General features: G+C 41.9%; 1 protein-coding gene across 1 annotated transcript in view; it reads left to right on the top strand.

The window, feature by feature from the left end:
- Positions 1 to 21,175, top strand: part of PTPRT (protein tyrosine phosphatase, receptor type T) — a 587,995-nt gene that overhangs the window by 417,945 nt on the left and 148,875 nt on the right. Inside the window, exon 11 of the mRNA XM_019539805.1 lies at positions 3,619 to 3,721. Coding sequence (XP_019395350.1) covers positions 3,619 to 3,721 — 103 coding nt within the window. The remainder of the gene's footprint in view (positions 1 to 3,618; positions 3,722 to 21,175) is intronic.

Genomic DNA, 21,175 nt, shown 5'->3' with positions numbered 1-21,175 from the left:
ATCTTGTTTGTCAGCAAAGAACTAGATCTCCTCAGCTTTATCTTGCGGCCACTGATTTTTGAGTTTTAACTTTGAGGAGTTGATGAGTCTTCTTCTGCTGAAATGGTGTCATCTTGCCAAACAGAATGAGCCATTTACTCCTGGTCAAGGATCTCAGTATCATGCTCATTGCCAGTTTTGGTGTCAATGTGTGGTATAGCCAATGGATTCAGTATCAGCCATATGCATGGCAGTTTTAAACCCCTCAATGTTCTGTAGTGTTGCCTTTGTTTGGAGACAGAGAAGACAACTTTCCATGGGGACATTATTGGACATCATTACAGACCTCAAGAATCTTGAAGAGATTTGGTATTGAGTGCTCTTCACATTGCTTTTAGCTTTTTTCAGTGTTTTGGAGCATTAATGCTCTGAAATGAATGTTCTTAATGGATAAGACATGACTTTTATCTGTCCAGCAGTCATTGGATCCTCAAATAGGTGACTGATATGGGGTGCACATGCCTCCCCTGATTGGGCTGGTGCCCCACCGATGGCTGACACTGATGCTGTTGGTAAGGCTGGTGCCGCCCCCGACAAGGCCGCCACCATTGGTGGCTTCTGTGGGTGCCCTCTCCCCAAATTAAGGAGGCACCAGTGGTTCCTTACTCATGCTTCCTCATGTGGTTCATATGATACAAACATCCATTTGACTATAGGCTTTAACAATAACATAGTCAAAGCAGTGCCAGTGCTTAGAGTGAAGGTGTCTCCAGATGTCTATATGTGTCTCTCTGTCTGAAAATGGTATTTGTGATGGCAACACGATGCTCCACACATTTGCTCAGGGCAAGGATGCCATTAGATTTGGCTTTCCCTACTCCTTCCTTCCCAATGGTGCCACTCCAGAGTTCCAGGTGATGTCCAATCCTGGCATTGAAAATACCAAGGAGATGATTTTGTCCTCCTTGCAGATGTTAGTCAGAACATGCTCAAGTTGGAATTGAACTGTTCTTTGACATCAACAGCATCAAGTGTTGGGATATACATACTGATAACAGTGACATACTGGTTGTTTCTGATCTTAAGACAGAGGATCAAAAGATGTTTGTTAATGCGCATAGGGAGCTTGGTAAGTTGACTGATGGGCCAATTCATGATGGTAAGGCTGACACTTGTGAATATGTCTGTCCTGGTTCAGTTTCTCCTACAAGAACAACATGTAGCCTCCACCATCTTCCCTCAGCTGACCCTTATCCCATCACCTTGTCTCACTCAGATCTGCAGTATTGATGCTGTATCTCACTAGTTCCCTGTAGACAATGGTAGTTCTTTCTGATCATCAATTTTCTTAATTATCCATAAAGGTGAAAACATTGTGAAAACTGTTGTTTTATGATGATATTTTTGAGTACAGAGAACATAATTCCACTTGATACAGTTATCTAGCCAGTAGCAGGTAAGACAGCCTAGGTTTAGGGCAGCTTTTCTAGACCCTTTCCCATGTGGGGAGAGCATAAAGGATCCTGCACAGGACAGCTAAGTCATGGTAGTATTTGCCAAATTGCACCCTTCTCAGCCCATGTGCAAGACAACCGTTGGGCTACTACCACCTGCATGCAGATTCATGGCTGGAGACTGCTGGATTTACTAATCCTATCTCCATCACCATTTGTCTATTGCCACAGGGCTTTTGGAGTTTGGTACAGGACAGCATATGGTTTCCTGTGATACAAGCCTGTGTATGACTTGGTTTAATGAGAGGAAGCTGGTGCATGGAAACAGCAACCATATGATCTTGACATGGTAGAGATTTGAACCCAGTGTAAGGGAGAACCTTAGATGACAGGAGACCTGCATCTTGCCTTATCCTTCTTCCGTCTTTATAGCTGTTGAGATCCTGACATGTCATTGAGTACTTGGGGTTGGACCTTGGTTTGTCTGGAATCTCCTGTTAGGTCCGACCCTGCCAGGAATGTGACACTTAGGTGACATAGTTCTGGGGATCACTGGGACACACAAGGCTGTCCACCAATACAAGGTCTTGGTCCGGAGAAAGCGGGAGAGAAGCAGCAGAGAGAAAGTAGTAGTAGAAAAATTAACTCATAAGAAGATGCATCTCATTTTCCTCAAATGCCCCAGAACAGCATAATAGGGTAGGAACCCCCTTTCCCTGCCCCCCCACCACAAAGAAATGCAGATGGTGCTATGCTTGTGCATGAATAACATTCTTTCCAAAAGTATTTTTTTGCAGAGTTTTCTATATTGCCTTTATGGGTTTTTTAAATACAGAGAAATAAGGCAAAATATTATGAATGTGAATGTTGAAATGACTTTGCTAATTCTATGTGCTTTTTGTGACATCTATTCTGTTTTACCATGTAGTTTGCAGCTTGTGAAGGAGCTGTGTAGCTCAGATCCATATAATAAATGCTGTAGCTCAGATATAGAAAATGTAGATTACTGGTATCTCCTAGAGAATGGGAATTAGGATTCCTGGTTTCTATTCTTAGCTCTGCCACTAACTCACTCTGGGTATGAACAGACATTCAGGGAGATTAGGGGGAGGTTAGATTGCATTGAAAATGGCCACCTGATCTAACTTAGTTCACTCATGTGTACCTAACACTTAAATCTGTAGTTCAGTCAATCTAACTGTGAATGGTCTAGAAGATGCAGGAAGGTTAGGTGGGTCAAAAAATGGCCAGCTTGATCTAATTTAGCTGTATTTCAGAGGTACACTAAGTTAGATTAAGTACAGGCAGACCAATCTAAAAGAATGAATGTACACGTTTAGAGTGCAACCGTCTAGCTGGGAAAGCCCAGCTGCTGGTCCTAGCCCTGGGGATGCACTTCTGCCCCTCCCACCCTGGCACAGGGCTGTTTTTAGCCCCTTGGGCCCTTCCCTCCACCCCCAGCTGGACAACCTGCTCCTCGGGCCAACCTGTCCTCCCAAAGCCGCCAAACCCCCTGACCCCACAAGCCACTTCTGGTGCCAGTTTTACCAGCATTCACCAGTGCCATGAGCCAATGGAAGTAAGTCAGGGTGTGGAGGAAGGGCAGGCAGGATCATGAGGTTGGTTCACTGAGGGCAGGTTTTGTCTGGGGAGGGGACTGGCTAAAAACAGCCCGTCACTAACCCTCCCCATCCTGCTGACCCCTCCCATTGTACCTCAGATCAGGTACCCAGAACCTAATTAATTACTGAGTTGGGGGGGACAAGCATTTTTAACCCAATCTAAGCCCCTGAACTTCTAGCTGTAAAGTTTGTATGAAGCCTACATGATTTTAAACCAAATCACTTAATCTCCGGGTGGCTGTGCTTTCTATTCGTGTAATGGAGAAACTGGTGCTAATGTCATAGGGTCAGTGAGGCTTAGATAGTTAATATGCCAATAGTTTTTGTTTTGTTTTTGAATTCACACTGGCGATTTGGATGTCCAGCTCCCATTAATTTTTAAGGGAAATGAACATCCAAGTCCCTTAATTCTTTAAAAACATCCTAGGTGAAATTTTTAAAGTATCTTGACACCTCAGCTGAGAGATGCTGAACAGACTCCAAGAATTATTAGTTTTGTTGCTATTTCAGCCAAAGTCCGTAACTAGTAGATAACTTATCTATTGCTGTCTGTTCTGCCATAGCGCCTTCAATGCCTGAATATGATACAGACTCACCCTTGAATGAAACTGACACTACCATCACGGTCATGCTGAAGCCTGCTCATTCCCGTGGAGCACCTGTCAGGTAAGTTGTTTCCTCTCTTACTTTCTTTGCTTTTTCTTACCCTCCCCCAAGCCCACACAAATCTCTCTCTCTCACAAGTGATAATGTGGCTGATTAATAGATATTCCTACTAAAAGGCCACCTGTAACACAGCATGTTATAAATGCCTTCGCTTACTTTTATCCTACAATTAAGCTTGGGGAGAGATTACTGATACCGCAGCCCTGTTTATTTTCTTTGCAGCAACCCATTCATATGCACTTGCAATGTATGAGCTGCAATATGTGGGATTAAATGCAGAGATCTTAGCATCTCTTTGCTACTTAAGAGGACTTCAGGCCTCCAACCACTGATTTCTCTTCAGTTGCCAAAAAAGTCTTACTGTACATCACAATTTTTCAGTAGGACCAGAAATATCCCAAGGATCTTTAAAACTTGTGCATATAGTAGTTCAGCACCTTGACTTAAGCAGACCTCTCATATCCTTCTGTTACAATCTTAGCTGCTGTTCCTAATCTGCCAGTTGAAGTGAGCAGAGATTTTGACCCCAAAAGGTAATGTCAGACTGCAGTGAGACATGGCTTTCCACTCTTGCTCAGCTGTTCTTGGCAAGTAGAGATTTCACTCCCAAATAGTATTGAAGGGCAGGACACCTTATGCATGCCCTTGTGATGGAGCTGTGACGTTGCAGACCATATTACCAGCTACCCTGCGGGAGAACATTTTCATTGCTAGCATGTGTAATATTGGAATCGGGAAGGTATGACTCTGGATGACTGCGTGACTGCAAATTTGACTAAAGCAGCCTGTACTATTTATTGCCAGGTAAATTTCATGCCAGTGAAATGTGTTATTACTGATGATCAAAGTGCCTTATTTAGCCAGTGCCAACATCAGTTATGGTAGTCTTCCTGACTCCCAACCTGGAGAAATTCCACGTAGTATTTCATTCTCCATAACACTGAACTCTCTGCCGAACTTGGTGAGACTACCAAAGGTACAAAGTAGTACTGTTCAGAATGGTTGTTTTTGTGGCACATGTCCATAAGGAATCAGGTTGAACCCACCAAGACCGTTCCTACAAACTGTCCACCAGCCAGCTGCTTTCCCTCTACCGTGCTAACTCCCTTTGATCTGGAACTCAAAAATGGTCAATTATTGCACTATTGAAAAAATCCTAGGTCCCTGTTTTCCAGTATCATTTGTACTGCACAATTATGCCCATGAATCCTGCTGGCAGTCATTTAAGTGCTTCTGAAACAGTTACTCTGAAGTTATTCAAATATGTGTAATCTGAATCAGTTGCAGCTTCCATAGTTGCTTGCTTTAATGAAATGCATTACATGACTCAGAAGTCAAGCTTACATCAACTCACAGTTTTCCATGAAGATTATTGAAATATTCCAAAAAAATATTTTGTTAAGATTTTCTTGTTGACTTAGTTCATCTTGCCCTATCTCCCTTCCAGTCATCCTGAGGTGCCTACTTTAAAGCTCTAACTCTCGTGTTTAGAAGAATGAAGTGAAGAACCTGTTACTTGTATGTCTTAGAACAGTTGCTTTGAAGGACAAGTATAGTACATGTCTGCAGTTCAGTAGATATTTTCTTTGTTTATATGTTTATTTTTAGGGGAACTTTTTTTCTTTTTTCATTTTATCCCCTGCTGTGTTAAGAGCATTGCTATTTTGTCTTTTTATTGAAGACTTGCAATTTTTCCACAAAGCCCAATTTACTACATTTTACCACATTCTGTGAATAATGTCTTTTCAGGAAAAAAGTCCATTATGCATTTTTTGTGAGCATTTCTATGAATTTTAGTCACTTTTTATTACATTGTAGCCTATTATGCATATATTTTCAGTGACAAAAATATTTACATGCTACACTTAAGTGATACACTTACCTATTATGATGACCTAGTTCTGTTTATTTGTAAATAGGTTTATGAAAAGAAGAATAGGAGAGTGTCTCTAGGGGAGAATTTTAGCTTTGTATTAACTTTGCAGGCAAGTGATGTGTCTAACTTTCACCCTATACCCTTATATACTTCTGTGCATCTGTACCCTCTATTTCTTAAGATCCTTTTTTACAATAAGGAATAGGAACTTAGAGAAAATATTTTGAAAGTGGTTTTAGAATAGAGAACTCCCTTTTTCTGTGTGTGTGTTTGTGTGTGTGTACAGTATTTAGTACAGTGGGAATCTGATCGCTCTTAGGGACCCTATTTATTTGAATGTGAGTAGAGCTGAACAACATGACATGTTCTTTCTCAAAAGTCCCCAAATCATAGACCATGCATTGCTCTAAAATTGCTCATGGTCACCAGAAAGTAAAAAGTTAAAACTAAGGGTATCCAAGAATAAACTATATTTCCTGCAGCATGTTGCTTAGATCAGCACTCTTTAAGGGTAATAATATTGATCATGTGATCAATTGGGAGGAGCAAAAGATACAGGAAAACAACACCCAAATCATCGGTATAGATGCTCCATTAGAGCAGAATAATTGAATCATGGGAATTTATGGCTGGAAGGGACCTCAAGGGATCATTCAGTATAGCGCCCTGTGCTGAGGCAGGATACACTGGGCAATAATTCTTTGTGTGTTCCACTCAGGGTGTATATATGCTGCCCTCCAAATGTGAAATGGGCTTCATCTTTCAATTCCACTTTCTAATATCCTGTGTGCCAGCTCAAACATCATTAATGCCAATGTGTCCTTTCAGACATTTCAGAAGTCCATTCCCTTCTTCTTCAGACAGTCACCGAGTCTTTTCTTCCTCATAGGCAAACAGATAGTCCCCATACCATAACCCTCCCCAATCACAATGCACTCGCTGAACTAACCTTTTCCTGATTTCTCCAACTCTCTTCAGCCAGCATCCCTCTCTTGTAAAGTGTCTGTGTGGCCCAGGAATCCAGTGCAGTAGCCTTGGACTTTTGGATCAATTGGGATCCAGCAGGATCCTTTGCTCATGCTGATGCTTATACTGATTTATAAAGAATTTTATGTCCAAAAGCATCAAAAGATCTGAGCATTAGAAGTGCTAGTCTGCTGCTAGTCTGCATTTAAATATTCCATCCTTGGAACTTTATTGGGGTGATTGACATCCTTTCTGAAAGGCACCAGAGTGCAAGCAAAAGACCTTCAGGGAAGGAAACAGGGAAAGTTAAGTCAGCAGAAATCAAAATTAAAAGCTCTTCTATATCATCTTTATCCTTCAGGTTCTATTCCTAATGTCAGCTCCCCAGGGACTTGATTAAAAAAAAAGACTGAAATGCAAATAACCTTTAGGGAAACATCCTGCTTTGTGCTACCTGGGCACTATTTGGACTGTTTTATTTCTCTCAGCACCATTACCAAAGACTTCTTTAAAAAAAGATTTTTGTTCTTGATTTAGTCTAAAGCTCATGAATGGTGCTGGGACTGACATGCTGAAGACTGATGTCATATGTTGACCCTTGCAATAAGTGCAGTAGAGGCAGTAGGAATAGTGGGATCCTCAGCCTCTCTTCCTCAAACTTTCTCTGAAGAAATTGCTACCGTGAGTTTTGTCCTTCTGTCTTGGTATGCATTTAAATTTCTGCTTCTCTAAGGGCAGCAGAGTCAATAATTTATAATGAATACTAAGTCTGACATCTTTAGACTTTGTGAACTGTCCAGAAGCACTCTAGGTCTGTCTTGAGCTCATTTGCTACTTATATTTTTAATTTAGAAAACAATTGTGCAGATGCAAAATGTCCACAGGCAGCTTGTTGTACAGATTGGATAATGGGAAAACCAGCTGGTTCATTAATTTTTGGTTAGAAACATAGATTTCATTTTGGTGTTTCTGTTCCCTGAATGGAGAATGTAAATCTGGGATCTGGACTTTATACTTACACTGATTTTATCACAGTTCATTGTAAACAAATATGCATTGCAAATGTGAGGACTGCATGTGTGCAACTCTCCATCATCTTTCTGCACAGTTCTGGCCATCAGAAATGTGGCTAGAGAGGCATAGCCAGTGAGTCTGCAATTATGTGGCTGTGTCCTGGGACAGCATATTTGTTCATGTGAGAGCAGCCATGGAGGACCTGCATAGCTGCTCTATGACCTACTGGGCTGGGGACAGAAGTTGCACATAAACCAGTTTAAGTGATCAGAAACTTATTTAAACCCATAACAAAACATAAGGTCAGTGCATATAAGCCAGTTTCAAAATGTCTGAAACTGGTTTAAGATAGATGTAGTAGAATGTAGAAACTGGTTTAAGATAAATGTGTATGACTTAACTGATTTTGGTCAAACTGGTTTATGAAACTTCTGCCCCAAACCCCTTCCTGGTTCAAGGTAAATCATAATCCCCAGCATCCCAGAATGCTTTTTAGCCCTGGGATGGGCTGTCTGCTCAAAAGAGCAAGGGTGGCCCTGCCCCTCTGCTTCCTAGCTGGAGCAGTGAAGGCTGACTGACAAGGAGGTGGAGGGGGGCAAGCCTGGCTGGGGAGGCAGCCCAGTCTATGGGGGGGATTCCCCCCCAGCAAACCCTGGCTGGGGTCTGGAGCCAGGGTGGGGGGTTAAACTCCCACTTCCCCTGCTCAAGCTTACTGCTGGCTGCAGCTGTGGATTACAAATCCCAGAAGCACCTGGAAGCAGGAAGAGGCTGTAATGAGCAACCCTGCAGAGTCCTGCTGCTGTAATTCTGGACTGCAAATCCCAGAGACCTCAGGGGCAGCAGGAAGAGGAAGTGAATTCACAGCCAGAGAGCTGTGCTCTAGTGCCTCCCTGGCTTCTGGCCTGAGCCACTGTAGGCATCTGGCTGCATTCCCTAGATCAACGGTAAATCTCTGTTCACTTCTGTTTCAATTTAATCTGTGCACTTTAAGCTGACCTGCACAGACTAAATCATTTCAGCCTCAGGCTTTTTAACTGTCTGTACCTAGCCCTGGTGTGTTGGGAAAAGATGCCTTTAGTTTCCCTTATCCTTTGCTAAAGATCCCTATGTGAATTGTTTCATACTTTCAAATGCTGGTTGATGTACATCAGTGGTTATGTGAGCTTCGGAATGCAGACTTCTGCTTGAGTGCCTTCATTTGAAAACTGCACTCTACATTGTGCTAAAAAGCAACAGTTGTAGTGCAAATGCACATTTCACCCATGTGGGCATTTGAGAAGCGTCGATAAATGGAACCTGGGATGAGATGCTTAGATACTGGTGTTTTATTACATGTTAATAAACTTATTTGTGGTGGATAAATATACACCCATTTCTGTGGTGGAAAGAGGGGCATATATGTGTACTTTTTTGTCAAAACTCCCAGAAGCACAGGCTTGGGATAAGTCAAAATAACTGTATAAAATGTTAAAGAGCTTTGAGCAACATGAGAATGATATCCATATATCAGCAGACAGCAAGAAATACTACCCTGTATAGCCCTGGCACTTTGTCATTGAACAGTATCTTTATTTTGTGCTTATCTCAAAACTTGAGTGAGTAAAATATGTTTGCTCCCTACAGATGTTAAAAAAATTCAAGAGGAATATGAAATTGTGTCACTATTTAGCAGGACATCTAGAAAAAGGGAAACCCATGGTATCATGAGGTTGAAAGCAATCTCAAGAGCTGTCTAGTCTAAGCCCCAAGAGATGCAGAATGTGCTATTCCAAACCACCCCTGACCAATGCCTGCCCCGCTGCTTCTTGAAAACTTCCAGAGAAAGAGATTTCATAACTTTCCTAGACATTTTGTTCTTTTGCCTCTCTTCTCTGTGACTGTGCTCAAAACTTTGGTTATTAAACAGTCCAGCATGATGAATCTCTCCATGTTACTTATATGGCCTTCAGTGTGACACTACTTGAGGGCCTCACAGTCTTTACTGCATCTGTCCTTACAGTGCTCCCATCCCTGGAAGTTGGGAAGTGTAATTATCATCATTGTACAATTCCACTTGACTTCTAGGGAGTGCCCGGAAAAGCTAAGTGAATTGTCCAGTGCAGCAGTGTACAGAATCGAACCTGGGTCTCCGCTGTTCCAGGCTGCCACCCTACCTGTTAAACCATCCCTCTCAGTACTATGTCAGCTACCATTCAGTTGCTATGCTTGCCTTAGGCAGGAATCCAACCATAGTTTCCCCCTTGCTCTTCATTTATTTATTTTTTCTCTTTCGACCCTTCTCTCTTCCTTTCTTAGTCTATTCTTTCCTCTCTTAGGCACGTTCTGTATGTGCATGTTGATGAATGTTAGTGCGGGGACCTGTTTCTCATATCTGCTTACTCTTTCCATTGTGTTTGTTTCCAGCATCATTTTTACCATACTCACATCTGTAATGCACCATATGTATTTCTGTTGGTATGCAGCATTATTTGAGAGCATAATGAACTTGATTCTAGCTTGGAAGAAGAGTGAAATGAAAAGACAAAAAGCTCTCAATCTGTGAATTTTGCTGGGGTTTCATAGATTTCATAGACATTGGGGCTTATGAAGAAGGGACCTCATAAGATCATCAGGTCCAGCTCCCTGCCCAAAGGACAGGAAGTCAGCTAGGGTCAAAAGATCCCAGCAAGAAAGGCATGCAAATGTTTCTTAAAAGTGTCCAGAGTAGGTGCTTGCACCACCTCTGCGGGGAGTCTATTCCAGGCTTTGGGGGCTCAAACAGTAAAGAAGTTTTTCCTTATGTCCAGCTTAAAACAGTCTTGCAGGAGTTTGTGACCTTGTCATCCCTTGGGGTGCTCTGGTGCACAGGCGTTCCACCAGATCTTGATGCACACCCCTTATGTACTCATAGGCTGCCACCAAGTCACCCCTGAGCCTGTGCCAGTGTGCTTCTCCAGGCTGGAGAGTCCCATGGCTTGCAGCCTCTCTTCATATGGCCTATTCTCTTGCCCTCTGATCCTGGGTCTTGCTTGAGATGCATGTAGATGCAAGCGAGAGTTTTGTATGCTTTGCCAGCGGCAGTATCACGTTGGTGGCTCATGTTCATCTTGTGGTCTATCATGACCCCCAAGTCCCTTTTGGTCATGGTGCTAGTGAGTGTAGCATTGCTGAGCCTATAAGTGTGATGTGGGGTGTTTTCATCGATTTCATGATGTCTGTTAGGGCTGGAAGGAACCTTGCGAGATCATCGGGTCCAGCCCCGCACCCAAGGAGTCAAACCTGTCCCATGTCTGGAGCACAAAAGCGCTGTGACTGTAGTCTCCTGTCACAGAAGGCACAGAGCCCAAAGGGCTAAAATGAGGCCTCCTCTCCCAAAGTCATAGGGGTGGGGGCACAGCCTTCTCAGTAGTGCCAAGAGCAGCAGAACAGAAGATAAGAGACCTGGACCTGAGTTACAGGAGGGTCACTAAGCCTTGGAGTCCCAGCGCGCTCCAGAAGCCTACAGCCTTCCTTGCAATCCATGCGTATTGTCTTTGGCCAACCTCACCAAGTGGAATGAAACCCGGAGAATCAAGGGGATCTGGACCCTGCTTACAGGCTGCAGACAAAGGGTGGAGCACCTTGCATTTCTCCATATTGAATATTATCAGGTTTTCATCTGCTCACCTTGCAAGCCTATTAAGGTTGGCTTGGATCACTAGCCTAACCTCAAGTGTGAACACTCTGCCCCAAAGTTTGGTGTTGTCAGCAAACTTACCCTGTCTGCTTCTGACACCAGAGTCCAGATCCTTTATAAAGACATTAAAGATTACAGGTCTGAAAGTGAAGCCTTGCGGGACATCAATGGTCACTGAATGCCATGTTGCTTCAGTTCTGTCATCTACCATTCTCTGGGTCTGACCTTGGAGCCAGTTTCCCAGCCATCAGACTGTAGTGTAGTTGAGGCTTCAGTTGCTCAATTTTTCCGTGAGATTATCATGGAACACCAAGTCAAAGGCCTTTTTAAAGTCCAAATATATGATATCAACCTCTTTCCCATTGTCCAGGTGATACATCACCTGATCATAGAAGGAAATGAGATTGGTCAGGCAAGATCTACCCACAACAAAACCATGCTGGCTATCCCTCAGAATGCTGCCTTCTGTTAGCCTGTTGAGAATGGTTTCTTTGATAATTTTTCCAAGATATTTCCAGGGATTGAGGTCAAACTTATTGGCCTGTAGTTTCCCAGATCTTCTTTCCTCTGTTTCTTGAAGATAGGCACAACATTGGCCCTCTTCCAATCTTCAGGTACATTCCCGCAGCACCATGAGTTCTTGCATATCCTTGCCAGAAGCCACACTATGATGTCTGCCAGTTCCTTTAGCACTCCTGGGTGCAATCTATCTGGATCAGCTGATTTGTGGTTGTCCAGCCTTTCAAGGTGCTCCCTCACCGGATCTATGCCAATGGTGGACATATATTCACCCTCACCCTGGTCATTCCACATCATGTTAGGCAAGGTGGTCCCTTTGGGCTGGTGAAAAATCATTAAGCAGATTGGCCTTTTCCTGAGTGTCAGTTGTCAGCTGCCCGAATTGCTTTAGCAGGGGTCTAGTATTTCCCTTGTTTTTCTTCCAACTCCCCACATATCTGAAGGACTTTTTTATTGTCCTTGATTCGTGTAGCCAGTTTAAGTTTGGCTGCAGCCTTGGCTTTCCTAGTTTGCTCCCTACAGGTGTGCACCAGTGCAGAATATTCCTCCTTAGTGGTGTTTCCAGTATTTCATCCTTTATAAGCCTCTCTTTTTAGATGTAGGAGGTCCATGAGTTCCCTGTTGAGCCAAGGAGATTTCTGAACCCTTTTACCACCTTTCCTGTCAGTTGAGATGGACTTCCCTTGTGCTTCTAGGATCACTTCCTCAAGGAGCAACTACTTGTTGTGAACTCCCCTCCCTGTCCAATGACAGCCTCTCAGGGTCTTGACAACAAGCCTTCTGAGCTTAGGAAAGCCGACTTTCATAAAGTCGAGGACTACTGCATTGCTGACTGACGTGCCAGCTTTGCGATGGATAGTAAAAGTGATCAACTCATGGTCACTATCTCCCAGCTTCCCTTTGATTCTTAGATCACGGACTAGATCATCCCTTTTGGCCAGTAGCAGGTCCATACTGCCTTACCTTTTGTTGGCCAAGAAACTGCTTGAGATGAGTAAAGCTCATCCACACATGTGAGGAAACTTTGAGACCTGATGGATTTGGCTGAGTGCTCTTCCCATGAGATGTCCGAGTAGTTGAAGTCTCCCATGACAGCTATGCACAGAGAGTGTGGCCAGTTCCCTGATGAATTCATGGTCAAGCTCTTGTTTCTGATTTGGAGATCTGTAGTAGACTCCTACCGATGTAACCCCTTCACCACATTCTAACCCAGAAGCTCTCCAGTCATCCTTCTTGGGTGCCAATCACAGCTTGTAGGGACATGTAGCTCTCCTTCACACAGAGAGCTACAGTCCCGCCCCTTTTTTCAGCATGATCTCACCTGTCCTGGGTATAGCTGTTTATACCCATAGTCCAGTCACAGGAGGAGTCCCACCAGACCTCCATTATCCCTATGAGATTGAGTCATTTCTGTTTAGCAGAAGAACCAGTTCCTCCTGTTTATTCCCCAAACTTGTGGTTAAAGTTTTTCTCCAATTCATGGTTTTGATGTATACATTATGGCAGCTACACAGTGAAACATGCTATTCTGCTCATTGCCTTAACACTTCTTAATGGAGTTTTATTGGCTTCACGTGAGCTCTCTCAGGCCTTTGTGTTGCTAATGATTTCATTAATCCCAAACAAATTTGGCAATTTATTGTTCTTGAAGCCCCCACAGAATAAATATAATAAACCTTTTTTTATAAAAGATTGAGAATAAATAAGGGAATCAAAGATCAATGAAACAGCAAAAAGGATCTAACATTTAAACCTGTTAAGAGAACATAAGCAAATTATCCTGCTCTCAGTTATTTTGATGGCTCAATTTTAGTACATCGATGCAGTATAAATACTTAGAAATACACAATGTGTGCTAGCTTTTTGTTAACTGGCATTCAAGAGCAAAGAGTATGTACCACATGATTTGGTTGACAGGATAGAGGGCAAAGAATCACCATACTAGATCTATTAATTTTATATTATCAAATGAGGAATAAGTCTTATCAACTCAGGCATCTGATATTATAAAACTGATTATCTGTGTTAATTAGTATGTCATGTAATAAACCTTGGAGGTTTTGATCTGAATTCATCTAAGCTGAGTTTCTCATAGTATTTTGCTTTATTTTAAGCAAGAGTTTGAGGGTAAACTGACAGGTAGTGTTTTCTGCTAAACATAAGCAAGTTGTGTTTGTTTGCTTTTTTGTTAATAGTTATTTCCATGAATTTGGATACAGAGGAAAAGTGCTTGATGTTGATAGCTGCTCAGATTGTTGCACTATAACACTGAGCAGAACACCACTGCAGGATTACTTGAGTTAGGCCCACTAACATGTCTTATGCATGATGAGCTAACCAGCAGAGTTGCAAAACTGTAGTCATGTATTGCCATGTCCTGCCACTGTCATTTAGTGGAGCTGAGTTTTAGATAATACAAGGTGATTTTATGATCATTGATATTTGCAACTGTATTCACTTTGATAAATATAATTAAACCTCATAGTTGGGGTGTAAAAGATGATCATTATAATGGTTGGGAAGGAATTTTTAATCCTTTATATAGTATTACAGAATTCCTCTTAAACCTCAAGTTTTAACCACAAGACAGAATATTTGATATGATGGGTGAATTGCCTGATTTGCATTTTTAACAGAATCTGCTTACTGTTCACCTGAACATATTGTCCTTTAAAATGACATAAAACTATTTTTGCCTATTCATCAGCTTTCAAAAATATACCTGCTCTGAGACTTCATGACCTACTGTGCCATGCTAATTTTCCCATGGGGAAGCTTTGAATGACTAGAAAACGGGAGGTGGAAGCAGGAACTGTTTTAATTACAATATCTAAAAAATTAAATTAGATACAGAAAATCTCTCTCTTGGGTCAAACAATATTGTATTAACTGCACGCCGAAGCTTTGATAGCATTTTTTTTTTATTGCCTGTTATAAAGGTCTGAGAATGGTGCAAGTTAGGGAGTATATTTTTGGCACAAATCTTTCATGTTGTCTATGTAAGCTGTCAGGTTCAATTCCAGCAATCAAAAGGTTAATGAAGTCTGAACTTTTAGCTGAGAATCACAAATTGATGGCCATTTTCTCACATTAAGCTGTCAACTGGTAAGACAAGGAGGGAACAGGAGAAAATGTACATCACTGCCAATTTAAGGGCGTCTCTTTAAAAGCATTTTCTATACACGTTTCACATCTACTAGTTCTAATGTATTCCCCATTATCTCAAATAAAGGGCTAATTGCATAGAGGCTGGTTAAAATTTAGCTTATAAGACAAAGGAAATAATTGTGAAGCTCTCAGGGCTTGATGTGAAGTTTATTGAAGTCAATGTGAAGCCTCTCTTTGTCTACAGTGGGCTTAGGCCCTCTAGTCCTTGGCAGATGTCTCCATCTTAGAAATAACACACACATTTAATACTGCAGGGAATTTCACCTATGTATCAAGGCCCAGAGCTATTGATTCACAGAACAAGTAAATTCTGTTCTGAGCATCTTGAGTTCCTCTCACCTAGGCCACATAGGAGTAGATGTACATAAGAAGGTGCCCTCTATGGGTATATATTAATACACAAGAGCAATAAAAGGGCAGATGAGTAAGCGATACTTTGATGTTGCACACTAAGATATTTCAGGATTTAATTATACCACAGGTATATAAATTCCAGAAACATGTTAATGCTCCCATGATTAAAATTATAGAGAGCCTAATTGAAAAAGCGTAAACCGAATTGAAGAATTCCTAATTATAGTTTGCTTTGAGGTGTTAATTTCTTCCATAATGAATACATAATTTCTTGGAACCAGTAAAGGGGGCTGCTGCACCAGTGTGTGGGCTGCAGATGGGATACGGGGATTATCATAAATGCAGACAGACAGTAAAAAAGGAAGCCTCAGCAGCCACAATGCTATTTCAGCTGTGAATTCTCTTTTAGTAGCACTTTTCCAGAGCAAAAGCAAGAGTTGGTAGAAGGCTGAAGAATGGAGATTCACTTACTAGGTGGGGGAAGGCAGAGGAAAAGTAGATAAGGTATGAAAAACAGGGAGAGGGACCAATGAGAAGAAAGTACAAGTACAAAGTAACAATAATGACTGGGAGTGGTTCAAGAACATATAAAAGAAAGGCAAGGAGGGGCTGGGGAATCAATGAAAGGTGAAGCTGAGTGTTGACTTGTCTTACTGTCCACCAGCACAAATTTGTGATTTGCTCGAGGAGTTAACACTCAGTCAAAATTTTCTTTAATTCGGAAGGTGAATACTGTGTTTTGTCCTCTTTTCCCTGGCAAAAGGTGCTGGCATGGAGGAGGCCTGGCAAGATCCAGCTCTCTGGGGACCATCTCTATGGTTTTAAAACTCCCCCATCTGTAGCACTAGCATAGGCTGGAACAGTCCATGAATGACTATAGCAGCCCAAAACTGGCAGATTGCAGGCAGTGTCAGAATAGAGAGGCCTGGAACTCAAGGAGACGTCTCAGCACGGCTGGTCCACCAAAACGTTTGATGTATATTGATGGGGCAAGTGTGTTTGGAGCTCATGATGCATCTGCTCACATGATACTTATTCTGGGGCCCTTGTCTTCATGTTTCAGTATTCTTGATCTTATACTCTTAGGCACCATGTTGTCATCTTTTAAAATATATGGTTTTTTTATTTGTTTTTTAACATAATCTGCTAGTGCTAGCTCTGCACGTTGGTGAGAGGAGGGTTTTTGAAAAATATGAGCCAGATCATCCACAGGTATGACTTTGTACAGCTCCACTTAAGCTAGTGATGAGCCTCTGTTTGCACTAGCTGAAGATATCAGCATGTCCTTACTTGTTCCCATACACTTACGAGAAGAGTGGCAGGAGCCATGCAGAGATGTCCTACCACAGCCATCCCATCTCTGAAAAGGGCCACATTCTCACCTCATACTGAACATTCATTAAACACATGGCTCTGGTTGTCCTTGTCACTTCTGTCTCCTCTTGAAAGAAACTGAACACTGAAGATGACAAGACCCCAGTTAGTGATGCTGCCTAATGCTAAGTGACATTAACACAAATTTTTCTCATTCTTTTTGTTTTTGTTTGTTTTGCAGATCAAACAGATGGCAGATGGCTCAGGAGGGAATAAACACCTCCAAAACCACTAACATTAGCTCCTGTCACAGTGAAAGCCATATCTGTCTGCACTCATTATTTTGAATCTGCCAGCATGGAATAACACTGAATTAGAGAGATAGGGACTAGCCTCTTCCTCTGGGAATAGCAGCTATTATGTCTAATCTATGTTGCAAGCCAGGTCAGGCTTATGAAGATGGCTTAGATAAGTAAGCATATAGCTTTGAAATGCCCTCATTTTGATTTTTTTGATTTTATTTCCAAGGAGATTAAATGCAGAGAATTGATGAATGTAAAAGAAAGGTGAATATATAATGCAAGTAACATAAATCTGTTCATTCCCCTGGCACCAGTGCATGTTTCCTGTCTGCACATTTTTTTTTCTTTGCTGTTCACAGACATTGCCCTAATCACAGGGTTTTCCTGCCACTGTTTGGAAATGTTGAATTTCTAAAGTTCTGAAAGTATCTATCCAGCCTGGTGAGGACTCAGCTATTCGCTACTGCAGTTGTTGGTGGTGAATGAAACACCAGAGGCTGAGACGGTCATGAGAAGGTGGATTGCTCATTTTAACTTCACTTTGCCTCAATTTACTCATCTGTAAAACAGAAATAATAGTTATTAGGCCTCACCAGATCATGAGAACTTGAGAATGTCTGTAGTAGTCAAGGTGTGAAACTATACTCACTGCCCCAGTATGTGAAAACTGCTATAGTCTTCGCAGGTAAAGCATAGCTTTCACTATAAACAAAATTCAGCTACTTTATAATTAGTTTTTATGTAAAGATTCATAATAGTAGCGCAATTCTGTCAGGTAGGATATCCTCATATTTTATAGTATCCAATATACACTTGACATACTGATAACGCCTTCTTCATTTCCTTACATAAAACAGCCCTTGTCATTTGAAAGTTTGTGTGGTTAACTTTCTGACATGAAAGTTGTGATGAACTGTCCAAGGCATTTGGGAGACTGAGTTTAGAGCAGGGTAAAAGAAGACAGATTTATCACTCTTGGAAAAGTCTGGTGACTTTTTCAGTAGTGGGGGAAACATTTATGGTTTCAATTCTGCCCCATCAATGCATTCATTCCAAGTGAGGGTATTATTTTTCTTAGTTCTTCTATAAAAGGTCATTAGGTAGACCCTTTCAGTATTTTACAGAAGATTGCATTGCTATTTTCAAAGCCATTCGCTATGAATTTATGGCGCTCTCGTAAGTCCAGAACTCGCCTCCAAAAGGGATTCTTGAATGTACACAGCTACCCTTGAAGGCTACTTAAAGTTCAGTGCCAAAATATCCAGTCTAAAGGTCAGTATATCATTCTGATGCACTTCTCATGAGGCTAGCCCAAGAAACTTACTGAGGCTGTTACTGCACAAGTTCTGAGTGTATGGTTCCCACAGGGCAGTGCTGGGGATAGTGCGTATTTACAGTACTTTCGGGAATATTCTAGGAGGCATTGTGCTCCAGCATTTTGATATATAGTGGTTGTGTGCCAGGCACAGCACACAGTTCCTTAGGATAATACAGCAAGCTCCTCTGTGAAGGGGGCAGAGGATTATAGCCCTTCTGTAATGGAGGGAAAACTTCCTCCACTGAGGGATGGGAGCACTTAGCAAGGACCTATTTCCACAAGGTGATGATGAAGGGATCTTTGGGCCTTCCCCCGGTCTGTTCAGGGATAAACTCTTCATGTTTGTTTGTATTCCCATTTTAAATTCCCAGCCCAACCTCTAGGCCTTTTGTCAAGCTCAAAAACAACATTTATACAGAAAACCAGAATGAAATATTCTTCTCTAAACATATGAAATCACCAACCCATACCAGAAAGTTTGAGCTAAAATGTGTCTTGAAGCCTAAGAAAACCAGGCTCTCTTGGCCTTGCTGGGAGAACTCAGCTCGCCACAGAAGTTCTCCTAGTAGCTTTTTTTCCTTCCTGAGTTCAGGGGTTCTTGGATGACTTCTAACCTGGCAGGTCTGCTGATTGCAGTGTTAACTGGAACCATCTCTACATACTCTTCTTAAATACCCTTTCTTTTTTTGACCTTTTATTTTTTTAATAAGTATGACCTGTATTCAGACATTTCTTGGTATCTGTTGGGAAATCCTGCCTCTGTTTACATGTTTAATTTAAATAAGGTTAAGAAAAAACAAAAAGAACCCCTAGGATTTGGTGTGAATACATTTGTAAATTGAGTCAAGTGCCATCATTAATATGATTTTTACTTGGGTGAAAGTCTGCATCATCAAAAAACCTGTCTTTTTATTACTGATTAGATTGGCTAAGGTGCGTTTTAAGAGCTCTCCTGTTATTCATAATGGCCTAGCTTTTCAATCTTGGAAGAAGGAACTATACAAATCTAAAAGGAAAGATACTGACAGCATGATTACTTTGTTCTACATTTGTATATGAACATGTTTTCCATGAGCTAAGCTTCACTGCAATATGATATGTTGGATGTAAAGCTGATCCAAAGCCCATTGGTGTCTATGGTAGTCTTTTGTTGATTTTAATTGACTTTCAGTCAGGCCCTAAATCTACATCCCAATGGTATCTGTTAATTTCGTTAGCTTGAGACCCTTGGACTAAATGTACTGTAGAAAGGCAAACTGTTAAGAGTGACATTTTAAAATATATGAAACTTCTGGCCCTGTTACTGCCATAAGTCACTCCTGCAAACTTGGACTCACACTCTGAATGCACAAACCAACTGTAGGTGCAGTTCTGAATGCCTGATACTAAGTGCTTGCTTTTGGATGTAGCTTAGAGGGGCAAATGCTCAAGAGTTTCACCCTCAATTTGATCATAGGTTTACATTTTGGAAGTGCAAATTATGCTCACATTAGTAAAGTCTCTTAATCAGGCCTTTTAACCATTTTAGGTATTAGACTAGATGACCCTCAAGTTACCCTTTAACTGTACATTTGTATAGTTTGTCTTCTGGTTTTTTAAACAGAAAAGTGTTAATCTTTTGATAGTTTTTTTAATTGTTTTATAAAATGTATCAGACAGTCCTCTATGTAATTATAAGGGAATGCTAAGAAGCACAGCATAGGTAGGAAGTGCACTGGCATTAAATTCCATAGTGTTTTGGAGTGAGTTTTGTAGAACCCCAATACATTTTTATAGAATCCTATTGAGTTTCATCCCTGTTTGTTCTACTAGACTATACATACAATCAGGAGAAAAATTATGGCTATGTATTAAAGGGTTATAATATAGGCATCACAGGGAAAAAAGTCCGTTATCAAAAAAATGCTGCATGTTCATAACTTTGGGTTTTAGTGAGGCTGCCACAAGGTTAATTTTATGCAAGCTCAGTTATTTTGTTTGCCCCTTGCCAATGTGCCAAAAGCCAGGATTGATATTTTAAATGTTTTGAGTAAAGAAAAATATGGGAATGGTGCATTACTGTCTTGTCCATGTCTGGGACACCCAAATCAACTAAGCCAGGGGTTTTCAACCTTTTAAAATCAATATACCCATGGGTGACCTGGGGACACCAGCGGCCGATCACCAACTGGGGCAGGGGATCCCTTAGCAGCCAATTGCCGACCGTGAAAGTGCTGGTGACAAAATCAGAAGTGCCAACAGCACTTCTCAGGGAGGGCACCAGCTGGTACACCCCACTGCCTGGCCAGTGAGGGCCAATCTCGGGGGGCACATGCCCCCACCACATATTGCCTGTGAGTGTACCCCTGGTGCCCAGATGCAGAGCAGGCGGGGTGGGGAGCGCATAGCCAGATGTGGAGCAGAGGGGTGCAGGGTTGGCAGCGGCCACATGCGGAGCAGCAGCAGCATGGGGTAATGGGTGGCAGAGGCAGCCACTGCATGTGAGCTTCCCCCTCCCCCCAGGCTCCACTCCTGGGAGGCAGTGACATGGCGTGGTGGGGCATCACTCCATCCTAACCTGCCTGGGCATACCCCCTATGGCCTTCTCAAGTACACCCAGGAGCACACATACCCCTGGTTGACAACCTCTAAACTAAACCACAAAGTAGTCCTATTCATGTCTACAAGTCCATCTTAAATTTTAAATGGGAGTTTTGGATATCATGTCAACACTCCCCAATAGTCTGAAAGTTAAGCCCATGGTGTCAGTTTGGGATGAAGAACCTTCATGAACACTTGTATGTAAATAAATAAAGAAGTCAACCAGATTGAATGTGGCCAGGAGTTAAATGCAAAACCAGACATTCACAATGAAGTTTTCATTAACTAATACATAAATAACTATTGCCTGACTTCTCTGCCAGCTTACAATAGAGTTTGCATAAAATTTGACTGATGTAGGTAGGCGCAGTGTTTAGAATCGGGGTCA

The sequence above is a fragment of the Crocodylus porosus genome, unplaced genomic scaffold (assembly GCF_001723895.1).
Source record: "Crocodylus porosus isolate Cpor-Errol unplaced genomic scaffold, CroPor_comp1, whole genome shotgun sequence".
NCBI lineage: Eukaryota > Metazoa > Chordata > Crocodylia > Crocodylidae > Crocodylus > Crocodylus porosus.
The sequence above is the reverse complement of the archived record's forward strand: the minus strand, read 5'-3'. Positions and strand labels throughout refer to the sequence as shown.